This window comes from Necator americanus, chromosome I (assembly GCF_031761385.1).
Source record: "Necator americanus strain Aroian chromosome I, whole genome shotgun sequence".
Lineage (NCBI taxonomy): Eukaryota > Metazoa > Nematoda > Chromadorea > Rhabditida > Ancylostomatidae > Necator > Necator americanus.
Genome location: NC_087371.1, coordinates 11,386,878 through 11,406,259, shown reverse-complemented (window position 1 = coordinate 11,406,259; position 19,382 = coordinate 11,386,878). Strand labels below are relative to the sequence as shown.

The window sequence follows — 19,382 nt, the reverse complement described above, 5'->3', positions numbered from 1 at the left end:
TTGTTTTTTCAGCTTTTATCACTCCCCAAATTTATTGTTGAAAAATATTCCCTATCAATGCCAATCATCTCCTTTTTTCCTACTGAAAATTCATGCTCAACACGTCAAATTCACGTTCAAGACCATTCTTCTTTCAGTTCCTCGAATTTTCCGAGGTGTTTTTCTGGATGTTTCCTAGGGGAAATTAGAGTCCTGATTTTCGTCGGAGTAATTGCATCCTGATAAAAATAGCATCTTTCTCATTCTCCTGGAGAAATTTACTCAGCAGTGAACCCCTAGCCTCTTGAGAACTCATAGAAGTCCTAGCGAGCATTACGGCGGTTAACGAGCATCGGCTCCAGTCTCTTCCGAAGCCCGAACTTCAGCGCATACCGCCTGGAAGGTAGAAGGTTTCATTAACGGTATTCTACCCTCTCCCTGAAATTCTAGATGAAAGGTGCTCTTTGATTTTGATTTGAACCTCAGCTACTCGGATTTTACCAGATTTCACAGATTTTGGGATTGCTGACAAATTTTTCTAAGGATCCCGTGTAATATATTCCACCTGCAAAATTGAGGTTCGTATGGGATTAGGTTTTCAATATTCTTTATATCTTTTCGAGCTCTACATTTAAAATCTTGTGGGTTCCATTACAAAATAAAACAAAAACAAGATCAGTTTCATTAGGTTTCCTGCCTTTTTTACATGTAATTTTCAAATTTTCATGGTTTTCAGGTTCACATAGAATGTTTTGAACATTTTTATTAATGAATATGATTCAGAATCTCTTTTAAAAAAGAGACAGTTGTAAATCAATAAATACTAAATATCTGCATATCATATCTCGTCATATAAATAATGCTTTGGGAAAGCGTTCATGCTGATTTTTGGAAGTTGATGCATTTTCTAGGAGAAGTGATCGGAGATGGTTCATCGTGAGTAAACATAGTGTTGAGATACTGGCTCTGATCATCTTCGCTCACTGGTGGGACTTCTGGAGGCCGATACGGAGGGGTTGCCTAGAAATAACTCATTGCTGAATGTATTTCAAATAATCTCTAGTAAATTTTTTGCCTAAGGAAGTAAAATGCTAATAAGGTAAATATATAACTTATACAATGTGACATATATCTTACAAATACTCCTTACCACTCTAGTTCTGAATCGTCGCAGTATAGGTGCTCTTTTGGCCGGCGGCGAATAATTTGGCTCGTTGTCGCACTGCAGAAGACGCGTAGGTAGTGCAGTCAGTTTCTGAAAGCTCGAATTTCGAAATTTTGGTCTCAGATTTTTTTCAGATTTAGATTTGGAGGACGGATTAGATTAGATTTAGTCTTCTTTTTTACCTTTTTTTTTAGTTTTTTTCCTTGCTAAGGAATTTTACTCAATTATTCAACACACTACTCATCTGTTATCTGTCATCTTCCGCATTTTTCAAAGAAAATGCTTTCTAGTACTAATTATCAGTTTGTTAGCAGTGAAGTTTACTAGTCAGTACCCTCAGAGAGGAAATTCAGATCTTTGCTATATATGTTAATTTTTTTATTAGCGGAGACCTCCTGTTCCTGGTTTTCTTTTTTGTCTTCTTTCCCGTACGGTTAGGAAAGGTTTCTTTGAAAAAGGTTGCTTGGCTAAAAAGGGTGGTTCATGAAAAAAAAATCTCTCCGCTAGAAAAATCTCATAGAACTAGAAATAATGGAAAAGCCGTGATATATGCCCTTTGCTCGCTACTTTGAGAAAAAAAGAATTTCGTCACCATTAACGAGTAATCTCCTTTGATTTCAATTATAACCTGATGTATGTATTTCCTTAGTAGGTGAGCAATTGTTTGAGGTTGAAAAAAATATGATCCAGCACCAAATTAACATCTTTAGGATTCTTTGATTGATTTGTAATTCTCTGATTTTTACCGTCATCGGAGGCACAGCTTCCGGTGAAGACATGCTCCGCTCCACATCCGAGATTGATCGCTTTCTTTTGGAAACATTTTTCCCTCTGAAGAAACTCGCATCGGAAGTGTACATAGTGAATGTCTCATTCTGAAAGCACGTTACCCTCCATAAAAATAAATTTAGTCGTTAGGAATGAAAATTTTACCTCGTAGTAGGTTTTGTCCATTTCAAGTCCATCGTTTATCGATAGAGTGGTGAAAGATTCATCTATCACGTAGAAATTTCTGGAAAAACATCTTTCTTAGAAAGCGAGACGGAAAAGAAATGCAAAAATGCTCACTCTCTTTGTTCTGGGCTACAAGGAATCGGCAAAAAAGGTGGCTCGAGTAACGAACCGCGGCGATCCTGAAGTACGATTTGATTAGAGGATTTCGGACTACTGAACCCGAGAAGAGGAGTTGGCTCTTACTTTTTTGGGTGAGGTGGTGATTTTCCGAAAAGCAGACTGTAATGAAGATATAAATGGCATGTCTTCAAGTATTCCTACGAATACGTCAGTCCCTTTATAGCTAAAAATTAGAAAGGAGGAGATTTTATTTCTGAGATAATAGGATCTGCCCTTTTATATGTGATCACCATATCAGTGCCACCTCTTGAGGTCTTTTTGATACCTAAAATGAGGAAACCCCCGGAGGCATGGATGAGCCATTAGCAAAGGTCAGTGACCCTGTGTTTTCGTAGTATGTTGACAGATAAATGCGGTGTATAGTTGAGCAGAAGACCATATCAAATAAAATTTGAAAAAATTATCATCTTTGATAGTACTTTTTTGGAGTGAGGTATAGTTTGAATTCAAGGGATTAAAATTTGGAGTACACCACCTATTGAAAAAGGAAAGATCCTGAAACTAAGGGACATGTGGAGAAGAAATGACGCTATAAAGCTTGTGTTGTTCGCGTATTTTGCAGTTACTTCTTGGTAAACGTCTATTTTAGGAACTCAACTTGGGTGATTCGATCAAAGATAGACTCTTGTTCATTTAAATGATTAATACTACTGCTGAAATATGTCTTATTAATGATAAAATTTGAAAATTTTGTGCTGATTCGGCGTTTGCGTCTCTCTCTCTTTCTGGATGATCTTTGGATGTGGAGAGAGGCAGTCTAGTGAAAAACACTAACATAAGATGTTCTCGATAAAAAGTGACGGAAAATTATGGGGACTCCAAGGAGTTTGAAGAAGGGGAAATTTGTGTTTCTTAATTGATGTCAGATGGAACTAAAATTCCATCAGATTTCCACCCAGGTTAGATTGATTTTCCTACTCCAAAATTCCTGTAGTTTTCGGTCGTTGTTTTTCTTCTTGTTCTTTTCTTTCAGCACTTTTTCAGCTCTCTTTTTCCTTTTCTGTCTTCTTCTCTCGGTTCTTATAATCCGAAAGAATGATTCATCTAAAAAGCTTCGGTTTCTAATTTTTGTGAAAGCATCCCTGGAAGAAAGACTTTTTTGCTGAGCTCTGGTCGTTATCGATTATCCGATCGATTATCATCATTATTATCGTTATCGATTACTATACGAAGTATTTTTCAAATTATTCCTTCTATATAAAACGCGACTCGGCAGTTATATGGCGTCCACATTCTTGTCCCGCCCTCACATCGCAGACTACCGTATCCCGCCTGGCTTGGGATTGGCTAATTGCTTTGCGATCCAGAGAGCTTACGTTTGATTGGATCCCTTGCCCACATCTGTGGTTACTGTTCACGCTTATTTTAAATACTCGTTCTATATATGTGAATCAATTAAATGATTCTACATGTCTTATTCTCTATCGCTACAGAAAATGAACAAATATATATTTATTAAATACTATCAATATTACTATTAATAAACATTCACAGGTGTAAAAAAGGTGTAAACAATCTTAAGTGACGAAGCAGAGAATGCATGCATTATAATGTGTCAGTACTGACAATCCACAATCATAAGTTTAAAGGACGATTTTCGTCCCAGTGCTGTGAATATACGATGGACAATTAAACAGTCACACTCTTTGACATAAAGATCTCATTGAGAAGAAAAGCGGTCGACGGGTCGACAATAAATGTTCGGTTCGCAGTTGATTCCACGTCTGAATCGACGTAGATCGTAACTTCCTCGATGAAGGTTTCGTTCAGGTTTTGCACTGGATCTTCCTAAATTGTTAACTGAGAATCATAAAGACAGTGTAAGGAAGAGATATGCAGTTGAGCATACAAAAGTATAAACGTGAATGATTTTGTACCAAAGGTGTATTAAGAATTTTACCTCAACATTTCAAGCTATCTTCCTCATTAGAGAATGAGAACATCCGTTTCTATGTTTTATTTTACATCGAACCGTTTTTCTTCCCTGAATAATACAAGACAAAGGGAGGGGGAGCGCTGAATAAGTCTCTGGAAGTGTTCACCTAATTTGCTGAATTTCCGTTTTATTTCTCAAGGCGTGCGATTAGTCAAGAAGCTCTTTTCCAACGAAATTTCAAGGATAGTGTTTGAATTAAGGTGCGGAGTAATTTTTCTTTTTTTTTGACGGACGTCTTTTTGCTTAAAAAAACTCTTGAAATGCTGTTGATGTGTCATCCATCAACGAGATTTCAAGTCTTATTTCGAGAATCCTTGGCATTCGTTATCATCCTCTTGCATCCGAAGGAATACTGTAGTATTAGGCCTAAAAGTGTAAGGCTTTAAAATAAACCATTACCTTTAGAACAAGCGTGGGCTCGTCACTGTACAAAGAGGCGTTTTCCGCATCCAACTTTTCATCGCGTGGGATTTCAAGTTCCCAGAACTAAATAAAAATGATAAGGAAGGGAACTAAGTTGTTCGAAAAAAATATGGTGAGCAGTTTTCTTCCTTCTGCGGAAACTTCCATTACCTCTTGCTCTTTCCCATCGACCACGACGAGATTGTCCTCATCGGACTCCTCAATTGGCAGCGGTGGCGGCTTGCTTCGGGGAACCGACTGAAATGACTTTTGAATGAAAATTCATCAACGAGGGCCTGCTTTTGTGCACCGATAATAAACCTCAGCTCACCATGCGTTTTACCTCCAACCTCCAGAAATGAAGGTTTGATCCACTAGTCGAAACGACCGGATTGTCCGAAACACAACGACGTATAGGTGTAGACGTACATACCGGCTAAACGTTAGGAGATATTTCTACGTTGAAAAGTTGCATACTTACGTCCAACTATAAACCCACTATGAACTTCGTTGGCAGTGTGACAGATTTAATTAATAAGTTTTCCGGCAGAGGCATAACGAAGAACTGGGTGTAATTATCCTAAAATAAAAAGGAGGCGGATTTGTTGAAGTAGGGTCATTTATTGGTTGTATTTTTATTTTCACCTGGATGCATCTGAAGGATTGGTTTAGGAGGTCACTACAAGCGTTTGTGCGCCTCAATCCACCAACCACTTCGTATTGCTTGAACGGAGGGTTGATGTCTTGGTTGTCGTCCAAAATCTTAGCGTAACCGTCTTCATCCGTGCTCTAAATTTTCTAAAATTTTATTCCATCTCCACGCGTCCACTCGGTGGACTGCTCACCTCATCTGATAGCTGAGCTTCACTGTTATCTGAGGATGAGCTCATAACGTAGAATCGGTGTCTAAAGTGAACCCATGACTCAGATTACTCAACTGATGTCCTTAACTGAGGCTTGGGACGTTTCTTAGGTCTATCTTAGGTTCTTCTTTTGAAAAAAAAAACGGAAGCAAAACTTTTCTTGGTGGGTATTTTTCAACCTCTCGGTCGCCGACTTACTCTGTTTCCTGAGTTTTCCCGTTCTCTGCCAGTATTGATGGTGGAAGCGGCCGACAGAACGAGATGTACGTTGGGAACTGGAAAAGAAAAGTCCATCCAAGTTGAAGAATTAAACAACGAAGAGCTTTATTAGAAGAACTGGGTGCTTACCAAATTTTTCAGGTAAATCCTTTGTTTTTTGGTGTTGACTATCATTTTGCCCTAAATTTGAGAGAAGTAATAATAAATAAATGAATTTGGAGTTGCTACTCAGTGATTTATAGATTATTATTGCTTATTTATCACTATCTTCATGTTTTTGTACACCATCTACCAAAAAAGAAATCCACGAAGTTTTTGAAAATGTACCTTTCTTGTCCTCCTTATCCTTCTCCATATAATCCGTAAAACAGCTAGAATTTTCATCAGGATATCTGAAATCCAAACGCATTGGTGTTTTTTTCTTTTCGAAGGGAAAGATCAGAATCAGATCGAAAAGAAAAAATAATAAGAAGAAATTATGAAGAAAAAAGAGAGGAATTAATAAATAGACGAGGGTAGGACATTTATGGCAGAGAGCGTAAAACTGGTAACAGAGGCATAGCCGATGAGTTAAGTGATGGAAGACCCTTCGAGGTATTCGCATAGTCGCGAGGTCGTCGCCGGGGTATCCGATGGCCATAGCGACAGATCGCACGCCCAGAGGAGTACGCTACCTCAGGACACTCAGCGACCTCATTATAGAAACGGGCATAGTACCACAAATAATGAGTTGATTGTTGAAGAAAAAAAGAGAACACTGAAGCAACAGAGATGTGGATTTTTTTTTCAGAAAAAAAATTGTTTTTGCTAATTATTCCGACACTTCAATTTTTAGGTTCCCCCTTTTTTTCTATCTTTCTCTTATCTAGAATATTTTTTCTCTTATCTAGATTATCTAGAATATTCTCTTTATTACACCAATATTACACTCTTCTGAAGTTATTAAGAGCAAATGCGGTATTTATGGTGGGTGATATTTCACACAGCTTAGGGATTATTCAACACATACCAAACTATACTCATAACGTTAAAATCTTCGAAAAAAAAGGTTTGAATATAAAAGAGGGAGAAAAAGAAGAAAACTTCTATAACAGGGTCTTGTACTTAATTCATTTGATTTTATTTTTCATTTTTTATTTTTCTATTATCATTTCTTACTTTGTTTTATTTTGTTTACTATTATCGATTTATTTAGCTTTACTTCACTCATCACAAGAATCTGACCATCGTGGCCACACTTTTCACATGTTTTTTTTTCTCCAGATGCGAAAGATCCAAGTGGAGAAAGTATGGATCTGGTCAGTACAAATCAGTTGGTAAACACGGAATCGATTCGTTTCTTCTCGTTTCTGAATTGGTATCACGAAGATCTGGTGGTGGTTGCACATGGTGGAGGTGATCGAATCGTGAAGATCTGTGTGAAGTCTGGTGAGATCACCGTGTGAGTCCTTGCTCTGCGTTTTCTTTCATAGCATTCTACGTTTGACATGTTTTTTTTTGCTTTCGAAGAACCGCTCTTATTTATCAGAAGTAAAATTTGAATGGAAGGTCAAAATTACCGTTTAGAAAAAATGTATGCGACTTATTTCGAGGCTCGCCTCAATCCTAAGTACTAAGATAAAACGAGATGAAAGAAAAGGAAATTCTCCTGAATTTCACTTTAAACTCTGAAGATAAATATAAGTAATAATAACAATAATAATAACGGTAATATTGGAGAATGGTATTCAAAGCAAGAAAAACGCTCATACCTTTGTTGTAGTTGCGGATTGACGCCGACCGGTGATGGTGTGAAACCCCATAGCCACATCTCAAAACAGGTTTTCAATCACAAAGGGGGAATTTTTGTTTTTTGAGGCAATTGGATCGATCTTTTGCTGGGTCAAAAAATCAATAGACTCAAGTTTTGCTTTAATTTCCTCGTTTTTTTTTTTTAAATAGTTTCTTATACAGATGAACTGGAGGAAGAAGAAACACCGTGTCAATTTTTAATCTTGCTCTTTCTTGGCTTATGGGTCATACCCTTTACGAAATGAAGTTAATATAAGACGCAAAAAATGTCTTTCTCTTAGAAAGAATATATTGGACTAAAATGGCTGCTAAAAATATCCTGCAGCTCAGAGAATTGCTACTCAAGGAACAACTTTTTCGATTTGATAACGCTATTCCAGGTCCTTTTTTTTGTTTGAAATTGTCATTATCATGGGGCTATTCTATCGTGTCTGGATCCCAAAAATAAAAAAAAAACCTAGAAATACACTAGCGTCATCTATCTCTGCTCCTTTCCCAAGTGAGGTTAGGTTATTTCCAGCCTCCATAAGTGTGACAACCGTGTCGTTTGGATGGGGGTCCATCCAGTATCGAACATTTTGATTATGGCTACAGCGGAAGGAAGATTTCAAGAAGTACTGAACGATGGTGAAATTCAATATATACAATCCCTTCCATCAGCCGATAAGTATGATGTGAAATTCGCTAAGGTAAATTAGTTTGGGTCTAATCCATGAAATTAGAAGTTCCCTGAACTTGAGTGTTTCAGGAACATATGTTGGTGTTGACACCGGATTTTGAGCTCTATGCTGACGATCGGCTTATTTCTGATTCAGTGACGTCATACTTGGTTTCGGAAGATACTTGTCTCTACATTAGTTTGCAGCACAAATTACATTTGGTGTCACTGACGGATCGGCGACAGCTGGATAAAGGTGAATTTTTCTTCTCGTTTATTCTTCTAAATGGAAATTTGAACTCGCTGTTGTTTTATGCTAACCGTGGCAAATCTAATCTCTAAATACTACAAAAAAAAAAAGAAAACAGCTTGCGGAATAGCGGCACATTTCACCTCTTTCATGACTGGGTTTTGGTTTGCGTTTTGGGTCCTTCGCAATTTTGCTCTTGTGTTCATGTTTTATGCATTCTTGCATGTATTCTTCTTGGTGAAATTTAGTGACGATAGTTTCTAAGTTTTCTTACCATATCATATGAGCCACTTTGGCTGGATTTAGAGGAAAAAAAAACTTCCTAATCTGTCTGTAACCTTGCAACACGATTTCTCAGCGATTGTACGTAGCTTTAGTCGCATCCCGAACATTGAGACCTCAATCTCCTTGTTCCCGGACAATCGATATCAGTGCTGAAAATCCATCCATTGTGTGACTTTTTTGTATGACTGTTTTTCTATTCAGAGCGAGCCGTGGAGCTTGGAAGCAAACTCATCGCTTGTTCAACATCCAGTACAAGTGTAACAATGCAAATGCCACGAGGCAACCTTGAAACTATTCATCCACGACCGTGAGTTCTTCTTTTAAGAAATAAAGAGAAAAAAAACACTTCAAATACTTTTTATTCGTGGTTGAGAGGAAACTAAGACGAAATGGTGTTATACTGCTTCATCTTAAAATTTTCATGATTTTTTTGGGAGTTCTTATCGCTGAAAAATCTGGAGAATAAGCTATGAAGGAATGAACTGCAGTGACGTTGGGGTTGTATGGGTTCATGCTTCTAACTCCAAGAAGATGGTTTCATGTGTATTCGAGAAATTAGACAACTACACCATCTCCTAACCTTACACTAGAGCTAGGTTGCGATGATGCTTCTCGTAGATTTGTGCCCACACCAATTTCATTTCTACTTGCTCAAATTTTGGTTTTGACACATTTTTTCTTCTCTTTCAAACGGCTCTTATTTTGTCGAGTAACGCCCTCCATATTGGTTTAGATGCGTCGTTGTTTGAGGTTTTGTCAGCCTCCTGTGTACGTCCTGCGGATGGATCGTACGTATTTACGTTATGGTACGATACGCAATTACGAAAGCAACTCTACTCATACACTATTAAAGTGTGGATAAAGTTTCTGCCATTAATCAATCCGCCTCGGATTCGCCAGCGCGTTCACTCCAGTTCAGAATCTTCTGAGTTTTACGACGCATAAGTAGCCTGTACAATGAATTGCGGGGCTAACCAATGTATCAAATCAGTGTTTTTATTCTCCCAGTTAAGTCTGATACCATTTTATCGACCCCGGAGGAACGAAAGGCTTGGTTGGCACTAAGGTGGAATCGAACCTCTGATCGATCATGCTGCAGCCACATCGAAACTTCTTACCGACTGCGCTACACCTTCTTGGCTTTTCATCTCGGCTTTCCTTTATGTGATTTTTTTAGCTTCGTGATACGTGTGATCAAAGAATTGATCGACAAATTGGAGTACATGAAAGCCTTGAAAGAAATGAAGAAGCATCGCATTGACATGAACCTCCTCGTTGATTACAGGCCAAATGTATGTTTTTCTGTTATTTTATGTGAACTGTTCGATTTTCATGGAATCCCCATTATTCCCTTATTTGAGTTTTCTGACAATATTTATGTGTAAAAAAGCTTTTGATTCTCAAAAAATGGTGAACATATTAGTTTCCTAACTTTTCTTTCATTTAAAACAAAACTGAATTAGGTGGACACGTCGAAAGAGCGTTGAGATTCACCTTTTTAGACGCATTTTCCGTTGAATACGAAAATTCAGTTTCCATTGGCCAGCCGATTTTGCGTGTAGTTCAAAATTATCATATTATTTCTTTGTTCCTATTTTTTAAATTTTTTCTAAAGAAGGAGATGTATCTACGTAATCTCATCCATTATTTTTGATTTCATTTCTAAAGAATGCTTTTTTTTTCGCAATCGGATGATCTGAAGATCCGTTTCAGTGAGGTAGTGGAATGCTACAATCAAGTTGAATAGTTTCAAGAAAAAAACTTTTTTTCTTGTTTCTATCATTTCTTGTTTACAATACAAATTACACGGTTGATTTGGATGCCGAAGTTCTGCATTTGGTGACCTTTCTCTCTTTTAGGTATTTCTCGAACACATTGGTGACTTTATAAGGTCGGCTAAAGATCCGGATCTAGTGAATCTCCTAATCGCGGCCCTGAATAATCAGTGCAGTGAATGGTGCGATGGAGTGCCTATGGACGATAAGGTTTTATTTTTTTCGCATTTCTGAGTGCTTTTACGTTTGAAGGGTGGAAGTTGTAATTTTAGGTGAATTGCATCACGGATCTGCTCACCAAGGAAGTGGTGTCCTTACCTCATGAGCGTCGCATACATATGCTCGTTGTCGCCTTGTCCGCACTTTTGAAAGCAACGCCTCAGCGAGTCCAGGAAGCCCTACGTCTCATCATTGAACACACAAATGAGCGTAAGTACTGCCTGAATTTCTGTGAGGGATTTTTTGTACTTTGAGACAGTTGTAACAATTTCATTGATCTTTTTTGGTTGTGAGGGTGGGCTTAGTTACTCATTATCATTTTCGCTTTGTCCCAACCTCTTTTCTTAGGTTTCTGATTCAGCCACGACATCCCCAAAGATAAATTTTATCTTATTTTTTTAATCTTAAGATACCCTTCAACTTATCCTGTTCTCATTATCTTTGAGAGAGCATGAAAGGGAGAAGACGGAAGAAAAAGGGCTGAAAAAAACATACAGAATAAACTAGTGATTCTGAATCATAGAAATAACAGCAACAATTAAAGACAGGTAAGGGGCATTACAAGAGCTAAAGCTGTTTTTTTTTCTATAATCAAGATTTTTACTTTGCAACGATTTTACTTTACTGGAACCTTAGAATCTTTTAAAATTGACTGCCGTTACCTGTAAACGTACAGTCCCTGTTGTTCAGTTCCAACTGAGAAACGCGACATCTACTTGCGAAAATGGCTTCACCACGTCGGATTTTTTGTGAAACAAACAGAACTTTTCGATGCTGCACTGTCAACTTATGATCTGTATCTCACTGCACAGGCAAGTATTTCAGCGAAAATATTTTTTTTTTGTTTTACCGCATTCTTTTCCTCTGAAAGTATAAAATCACATTATTACTGAAATCTGGTCCCCCCTAATGTGGTTTTCTTTATCAACAGTTTTCCTACAACTCTCGATTCCTGCTTCAATGTCTTGGAGAGGTGTCATCTCTGCTTTTCTCTGGATTGCTTCCTTCTCTGTTGCAAAATTGTTCACTATTGCTTTCGGCTTCTGCATATAGTTATACTTTGTGCCACTATCAAATGAAATTTTGTCCTCGAAATTGAACTATGATTCAGGTTGCCGAGGCTACGAATCGTGATCCAAAAGAATACATCCCATTGCTGAATGAGCTGCTGAAGGTTTGTGACTTGTGGCTTTAGCGTATCGAGATGTTTTCCATTTTCACTATACTACTCTATGTATATGAATAGTCTATAGTCTATAAACCCAGGTCGAACCCGAAAACTATCGGAAGTACCGTGTAGACGTTGTTCGTGGTGATTGGCGAGGTGCACTCCAACATCTGTCTCGACTTGATGAGAAATGGAACGAAGCTTTAACGTTGATCCGGAACAAACAGCTCTATTCATCGGCATTGGTGATTTATAAAGGAACATCGAGATATAAGGTATGAAAGAATTCCTAGAATCTTCCTGGATTTTTTTTTCCGCAGCCACGTCTCTTATGTAAATTTTCGTTAAACTTCACCTCTTATTTCCTGTTCTGATAGTTCCTTTCACTTTCTTCAGTGACTCATCAAAGCAAAATATTTTCAAGAAGTAGGATGAGTGTATTCTGATGAAGTTGAACCACTTTTTTCTTTGCACCTGATGACGTCAACTTTCGTTTTTCACTGCTTTCTAGCTTTTTTTTTGTGTAGATCTTCGGTTATTGTCATCATTCCCTACAGATCTAGCATTTTTCCCTTCATTCACTCCAGCACTTCAACAGCTACTCCTTGCTAGCCGCTTACTAACTTATTCATTCACTCGTTTCTTTATTTTCTTACTGTTACTTTGTGGTAGGAAAGACGTTTGATTTACTTTAAAGGCATCACCTTGAACCTCAACAGCTTAACCTAAAAGCAACTGGCGATAAAAGTACTCTTTGTTTATACAGTATTTTTACACTTAAATGATGTAAAACAAGAAAGAGAACTGCACCTGATTTGCTCCTGAAATAATTCATTTATTAAGCCTTTTTTTAAATCGCGTCGATTAGCTGTGACCTGCCCAGAGCGAAGGAAGGTGAAAAATGAGTGGTTTTTGCGTTGGAGTGTTGGAGCCAGCAATAGCTCCTCTTTTTCATCACGCGACAAAAATGATGCTTTTTCCCGTCTCCTCTTTCGATTGAGTCTAACATAGTCAACGCATTGATGACAGCGCGTTTTTTGCGTCTTGGCAGCAGTCAACTTTTACGCGTTTTGTTTGAGCAAGGAAAAAGCAAAAATTACAGTTTTTTCTGAAAAAAAAATCAGGAAATCATGAAAAATGAGAGTTGAAAAGGGTGCTGCTCAAGCGACCAAAAAATCGCGGCAAAAAGCAAAAATGATACTCGTAGGATTTTTGCTGCTACCCGTTCATCAATTCCTACTAAGACGTGGCACTTCAATGAAATGCCCCTTATTTCGTATACCATCTCTCCTGACTGCATCTAAATGAAATTAGTTTAGCGCAATTCTGTTTCTTGGAGTTCTGAAAGGGATGTAAAAAATGCTCTGAAACCATGGAAAATCGAGCGCGAATTACGAAAGAGCAGCAGTTTTTGGTTGATCGTTATTGATTCGGATCTATGGATCGCCGTCGATCTCGTCATTCACATCCAATTTTTTTTCTCCATTCAGGTCTCGGGTAATATAAGTAAAATATTTCTGGTCGCACTCACCGATAGTTTCTAAGCCCAACAACATACCTAAGAATGTCAAAATCTTTCTAAGCGTGAGTGCCGCTTTTGGACCTTCCTTAAAGGCAGCGTATCACGAAAATGACGATGTTGGTTTCTCGGTGGGAAGTATAGAATTCGTGGTGTGGATTACCCGCGCAGTCTCTCCCAATCATCATGAGAAATATCGTGGGAACGGCGCTTATTCCTACGGAAGGCATCCCCTTGAACATATGCCGATCCCTTCAGTAGGTTTTTCATTGTTATTGGTTTTAATTGATTTCTTTGAGTTATTGGTTTTACCTGAATACGTTGCGCTGCGTTTATTTCCATGAAGTAAGTGAGAACCCGTCACCCTTCCGAACGCGCAGCACCCACGAGCGAGCGGCAGAGAATCAATGGTTTCTCCTCAGTAGCCTATTTAACTAAAACCAATGAATATGCTGCTGAGGGAACCGGACCATGTACAAGGATGGACAGTTTTAACTTACGTCGTAGGAGCTAAAGCAGCTCCCACGTTGTTTTTCAAATCAATTTTTCAAATTCAAAGGAGAATTAAATGGGGTCACGCTCATAATTGCAATCTAAACCTCGAACTCTAAATTTGCTCACACGATCTCGTCGAATTCGTGATACGCTGCCTTTAATTCGCTTTGTTTTCTCAAAGGCAGCATCGCTCATACTACGCTAATTTTTCCTTTATTCATCTATTTCTAAAGTTTTTTTTTATTCTCTAAACTATAATTACTAAGAATTAATAGCCTCCTTATCCTCTTTAATATGTTGCCTGATCAGTAATCCACACTTAGTTTATTTGATTTTTTTCTTTTCTTCTTTTCAATCCAGGTGTGGCTATACTTCTTCTTAAGGGCACCACTCCACGAATCTGAGGTGATACGGATTTCAGGTGGAGTATTTGTATACGACGGGATCGTAGATTAAGGAGAGGGGGATGATTCCGTCCATTTCTTCCTAATTGCCGTAAAAAACGGACCGGAAGATAAGGCTTCGAGCGCTATTTTCTACAACGAGTTCGATTGGAGCGCGCCAGCCCCGTGCACTGCGCCGCATCTTCCGGGCCGTTTTTTATGGCGTTTAGGGATAAATTGGCGGAATCACCCCCCGCTCCATAGTCTCCCATCCCGTATACGAATACTCCACCTGAAATCTGCACCACCTCAGATTCGTGGGGTGATGCCTTTAAGATATATTACATAATGCTTTAAGGATGTCTGCTTACTGTATGCCGGCGTTTTGGAATCAAAAGCTCAATGGCGGGAAGCTGCTGTGTTGTACGATAAAGCTGATTGCAACGAGAAGGTGACACATTTACCTTTGCATTCATATCTGCTTCCGGATTCAAGTAACTCTCTTGTGTTTCGTCAAGGTTTTACGCTGTCTGGAAATGTCTCGCGATGTCAATCAATACGTGCATCGAGCACGTGCTACGAACGTTCCGAAGGACGAGTTCAAGTCGACTTTAAACCGAATTGGCGCAGTGCTGAAGGGTTCAGGTCGATGGACGGAGGCAGCCAAAGCTCTGGAATTCGCCGTTAGTTTGTTTTATAAACTTCTGCGGTAGGATTTGCATATGCTATTGCGGTGGCATGTGACTTTCATTCCGTTTCGTAGGAAGCTCCTGTACCCTCCGTTTGTGAAGCCTATGCAAAAGCCGGAGAATGGATAAGTGCTGCCGAGTGCGCAAAACGTGGCGAAGGTACATTTACGGAGTTCTCTCGACTTTCTTTATCTCATTTCGGATCTGAGCTGAGATATAACTTTGGAACAGACTTCTGCTTGTTAACATAACGTTTTGTCAAAATCCTCTTAAAGGTTACAATATGGTGACCGATCTAGTTAAACAACGAGCACAAGGGATCCTCGATGAAATAACCGCAAAATCGGAGGAAATCGAGAGGTTCGAGTGAAATCACGTCCTTCGAGTTCTTTAAAGGCAGCGTATCATAAAGTTGACGAACTTGGAATCTCTCCACAAAAAAACTAGGGTTAGAGGTTTAGATCACAAGTATGGGCACGATCACGCTCAATTCCCCCTAATTGTCCTGAAGAACAGCATGAACATGAGAAAGGGCATTAGCGACCAAATTTTCCTACGAGGCACCCGACAACGCGTCGCGCACGCAAACTAAGTCGTCGCGTCTGCCAGTGAACGGTGTGACAGTCAGGAGTTCATCGATTGTCCGCTCATTTGGCTCCCTACGCCTTTTTTTAAGAACGGAGGGAATCGAGCATGATGACGTTCATGCTGGTGATCTATACTCCTAACCCTTCTTTTTTGTTTGGAAAAGTCTCAACGTCTCCTGTTTCGTGGTACCTTCAAACGCATCCAAACTATCAAGTACTTTTAAGAGGTTTTATTCTTTTGAAGGTACGCTAAACGTCTTGAAGTGGTCAGATCTCTTAAGGAAGAACGTATATCGAGAATCAAAGATGGTCTGGAAAGTGGGCGAGATCTAGAGGTGCAGACGTTTTCTTGGGAGGAAATTGAGGATGTCACGCGATTTGTTGTGTTTCAGGACATAGATGTGTTCTCGGATGCGGGCAGCACAATGAGTATGGTAAGCAGACGATCGACTAAGAGTGGAATGAGTCGTGCAAGTACAACAGCTACTGTACGCAAGAGAAAACAGGTGATATTACGTCCCATTGTTTCGTGCGCGTAAAAAAGGGATCGATATAGTTACCCATCATTAGTTTGTCCAAACAACTCCGGTAGTGTCCAGTGATTTACCGAGGTTCACAAAGTGAGTGAGTAGAAGCGGTGTTAGGTTCCTATCTACGGTAGGGTAGAAGGTTGGATCGTGATCCATTCCACCAGGACACAGAAGGTTGGATCGTGATCCATTCCACCAGGACACAGAAGGTTGGATCGTGATCCATTCCACCAGGACACAGAAGGTTGGATCGTGATCCATTCCACCAGGACACAGAAGGTTGGATCGTGATCCATTCCACCAGGACACAGAAGGTTGGATCGTGATCCATTCCACCAGGACACAGAAGGTTGGATCGTGATCCATTCCACCAGGACACGAAGGTTGGATCGTGATCCATTCCACCAGGACACAGAAGGTTGGATCGTGATCCATTCCACCAGGACACAGAAGGTTGGATCGTGATCCATTCCACCAGGACACAGAAGGTTGGATCGTGATCCATTCCACCAGGACACAGAAGGTTGGATCGTGATCCATTCCACCAGGACACAGAAGGTTGGATCGTGATCCATTCCACCATGACACAGCTCTACCCTGCCGTAGACAGGAACCTAACACCGCTTCTACTCACTCACTTTGTGAACCTCGGTAAATCACTGGACACTACCGGAGTTGTTTGGACAAACTAATGATGGGTAACTATATCGATCCCTTTTTTACGCGCACGAAGTCTACTAGTGTTACTAAGTCTACTAGTGTTTTCTTTTATCTTCTGATAAAATACTCCCGAAGTAGAATCCTCCCACCATTTTTGATGCTAGAAATCGACTGATGATCTCAAGTGCAGTTATTTAAGGTTTGAAATATATGCAAACTGCTATTCTAGGGCTATACTGAGCATTATATTAGTTAATTTTTCAATAATTTCAACTTGCTAAGTCTTTGAGTTTGTTTCATAGATAGAAAAGTCATGTTGTGTTCTTCCAAAGTTTTTTTTCCAATTAACGAAAAAAAAATAGAAAAAGTAGAAACACTTTAGATTGATAGGAAAAAACAATCGTTGAAAGAAGGTGGTGAATACGAAGATTCCGCTCTGCTACTTGCCATTGCTGCTCATTACAAGTGGATCAACGACACAATTGGTATCTTGAATAACTTTTTCTTCTCTCGATTAATTGCTTTTAAAAGTAAGAAATAAATCCTAGCTGAATTGGTGGAGCTGTTGCCGGCGTTGGTCATTACTGATCAGTTAGAGCTTGCTGGCTCGTTACAATCTAATATGGATCGTTTTATTCGTGATGCTATTTCTCGACGACCGCACATTTGGCCGACAAAACTGCATTCTCGACATTTGCCAGGACCTCTGTATGCTCTTGTACGTTACTGTACAGCTATAATTTTGACATCCTCCTCTGTTGCTTATTTTCACTTTTTTCAGTATACTGTAGATGATGTATTTGTTTTCCCAGAAGGCGGTGGAATGCCAGGAGTTGTTACACTTGGTAGGTCCTCGTGATTTACGGGCGTAAATTTTCAGTTTAAAACAGAGGGGTAAAGTGTTGGCGGGCTGGAGGGCTCACTCAACGCTGCTTTGGAGCGCAAAAAAAAAAGTTCCTCGAGCGCAAAGACCTTTCCCAACTTCAAATGTTCTCCCCTATTGAGCGTTTGAGAAAGCGAGAATTCATCAATCGACAAATCAACACTGGAAGTAAATAGCTGTCTCATTCGAGACCCTAAAACTTAGCATCTTCAAGGATCCATGCATGATAGGTAGGCTAAAGGTAATAATTGAAAAGGGAGGTAAAGCCGGAACTACTGACGGTTTAACTTCACCAGACTCTGCAAACTTGCTTACTGGAAGTGACTAAAATTGGCTTGAGTAAGTAAGTATAAGATAAAACTACTAAACTACTAAAATAAGTTGGCTAAAATATGTCAAGGAATCCGAAAATAGACTGAGATATAGCTTCTTCACAATTCGAGTTTCACAGCTAAGAACGATCTTTGCGCTTTAAGAACGTTTTTTTTTTTTGCGTGCCAAAGTACAAGTCGAGTGTGTTGAGTACCGCCTCCCCCAACTACATTTTAGCCAAGACAGAGATAGGAATTTAGCGTTGCACTAATATAGTTCGTTCTCTTTCATTTCAAACTTTTGATCTCACTTCTCGGTACAGAGTGGTGAGCTGCGTTTGTGCTCTCGCGTTTCAAGTGATGAATAAAATTTTGGACGACATGTTGAAGACGTTTGACAACTCTTATTGATTTCTGACTGATGACGATTTACTTTTTTCTTTTCGATGTTACCTTTCGCACGTTCACAGCAATCCACTTTTTCACACGGCCGCTCTTTCGGACCAAGACTTCCAGGTGTAGCACAAAAATGATGAGATTTAGGTTGAAATGATTACTCTCATTGAGAATTTTGTTTGATGCCACGTTCTCTTGCATTCATATCTAGTTTTATACGCATGAACAACGAGTCTTAGAATTTTGAAGTGGGAGATTGTGGGGAACGCTCGTAAAATGTCTGGAATCTGTTGAATTATGTGTTGTTGTGAGACAATTCCAGTAATCAGTTCATAATTAAAAACTCTTGAATTCATCTATGCTGTTTCAGAACCTGAAATGATTGCACCAACGTTAAACACAGAGATTAAATGGAAGCTACAAATTTTGGAAGAGAAAACTGATCTCAAATGAATCTTCTCGAATGTGATCCTAGACCTCGCCTTGAATTTGCAGTACTCATTCAGTTCATAACGGTCAGATTGATTTGTTGTTGTTGAAATTTTTTCTGTTGGATAGTATTTCTCGTTTCTTTCGTAATTACAAATATTTTGTTCAATAAAAGCTACGTTGAAAAAAAAACAGTATTTAAGACCACGAATTGTTTTGTTTTCCTTTGTTCTCTTTGTTATTTTGTTAATTGTTAATATTATTCCTTGCATAAAGACTTTACAATACCGTACCTTTTCTTCGCGTAATCGTATCCTCGTTATTCATACTTCGATCGAAATGAAACTACAAACACAATTCTTCTTACTGTTACGTGAAGTGGTAGCAGGTAGTACGAAATCTGAGAAGAATCGAACCAATCCTAGAGCACACCGGCATTTTTCGCGAAAATATCGTCCGGCTAGTCGCAAACTTGATGTAGACGTGGTGTGTGTTGTCTTGTCTGCAGATACGGTGAGATGAGCTAGTAAATTTGTGCACTGAGATCGACTGTGGATTTGCCTCTTAGTTTTCTGATTTGTCCTTGAGCGTAAACAAGTAATGCAAGGTATTCCTCTTACAAATCTTGCATTTTTTCTCGCGTGTACTTTCATCTG

General features: G+C 39.1%; 2 protein-coding genes across 5 annotated transcripts; one reads left to right on the top strand and one right to left on the bottom strand.

The window, feature by feature from the left end:
• Positions 1–855: 855 nt before the first annotated feature.
• Positions 856–6,082, bottom strand: RB195_005167 (uncharacterized protein; the record flags this gene model as incomplete). Of its 3 annotated transcripts, XM_064177505.1 has the most annotated exons (15): positions 856–999; positions 1,130–1,234; positions 1,891–2,019; positions 2,078–2,156; positions 2,213–2,277; positions 2,342–2,433; positions 3,922–4,066; positions 4,614–4,700; positions 4,788–4,874; positions 4,948–5,052; positions 5,116–5,196; positions 5,262–5,405; positions 5,462–5,522; positions 5,678–5,754; positions 5,828–5,872. In XM_064177505.1, 15 exons carry the CDS (start codon positions 5,870–5,872, stop codon positions 856–858), a joined length of 1,446 nt encoding a protein of 481 aa, XP_064034629.1. The 3 variants fall into 3 exon arrangements, with proteins under 3 accessions (XP_064034629.1, XP_064034630.1, XP_064034628.1); XM_064177503.1 differs by lacking the exons at positions 856–999; positions 1,130–1,234; positions 1,891–2,019; ... (1 more) ...; positions 2,213–2,277; positions 2,342–2,433 and adding an exon at positions 6,026–6,082 and having other exon boundaries at positions 3,908–4,066; positions 5,328–5,405; positions 5,828–5,878; XM_064177504.1 differs by lacking the exons at positions 3,922–4,066; positions 4,614–4,700; positions 4,788–4,874; ... (4 more) ...; positions 5,678–5,754; positions 5,828–5,872 and having other exon boundaries at positions 2,342–2,401.
• Positions 6,083–6,275: 193 nt separating this feature from the next.
• RB195_005166 (uncharacterized protein) lies at positions 6,276–18,750 on the top strand (the record flags this gene model as incomplete). 2 transcript variants are annotated; one of them, XM_064177501.1, is made up of 21 exons in its annotated part: positions 6,276–6,363; positions 6,962–7,139; positions 8,010–8,178; positions 8,238–8,403; positions 8,884–8,989; positions 9,860–9,974; positions 10,542–10,667; positions 10,730–10,886; positions 11,367–11,488; positions 11,788–11,850; positions 11,943–12,119; positions 14,600–14,692; positions 14,760–14,924; positions 15,005–15,089; positions 15,206–15,290; positions 15,762–15,852; positions 15,910–16,023; positions 17,090–17,192; positions 17,256–17,425; positions 17,489–17,552; positions 18,668–18,750. In XM_064177501.1, 21 exons carry the CDS (start codon positions 6,276–6,278, stop codon positions 18,748–18,750), a joined length of 2,520 nt encoding a protein of 839 aa, XP_064034626.1. The 2 variants fall into 2 exon arrangements, with proteins under 2 accessions (XP_064034626.1, XP_064034627.1); XM_064177502.1 differs by lacking the exon at positions 6,276–6,363 and having other exon boundaries at positions 6,988–7,139.
• Positions 18,751–19,382: the final 632 nt, after the last annotated feature.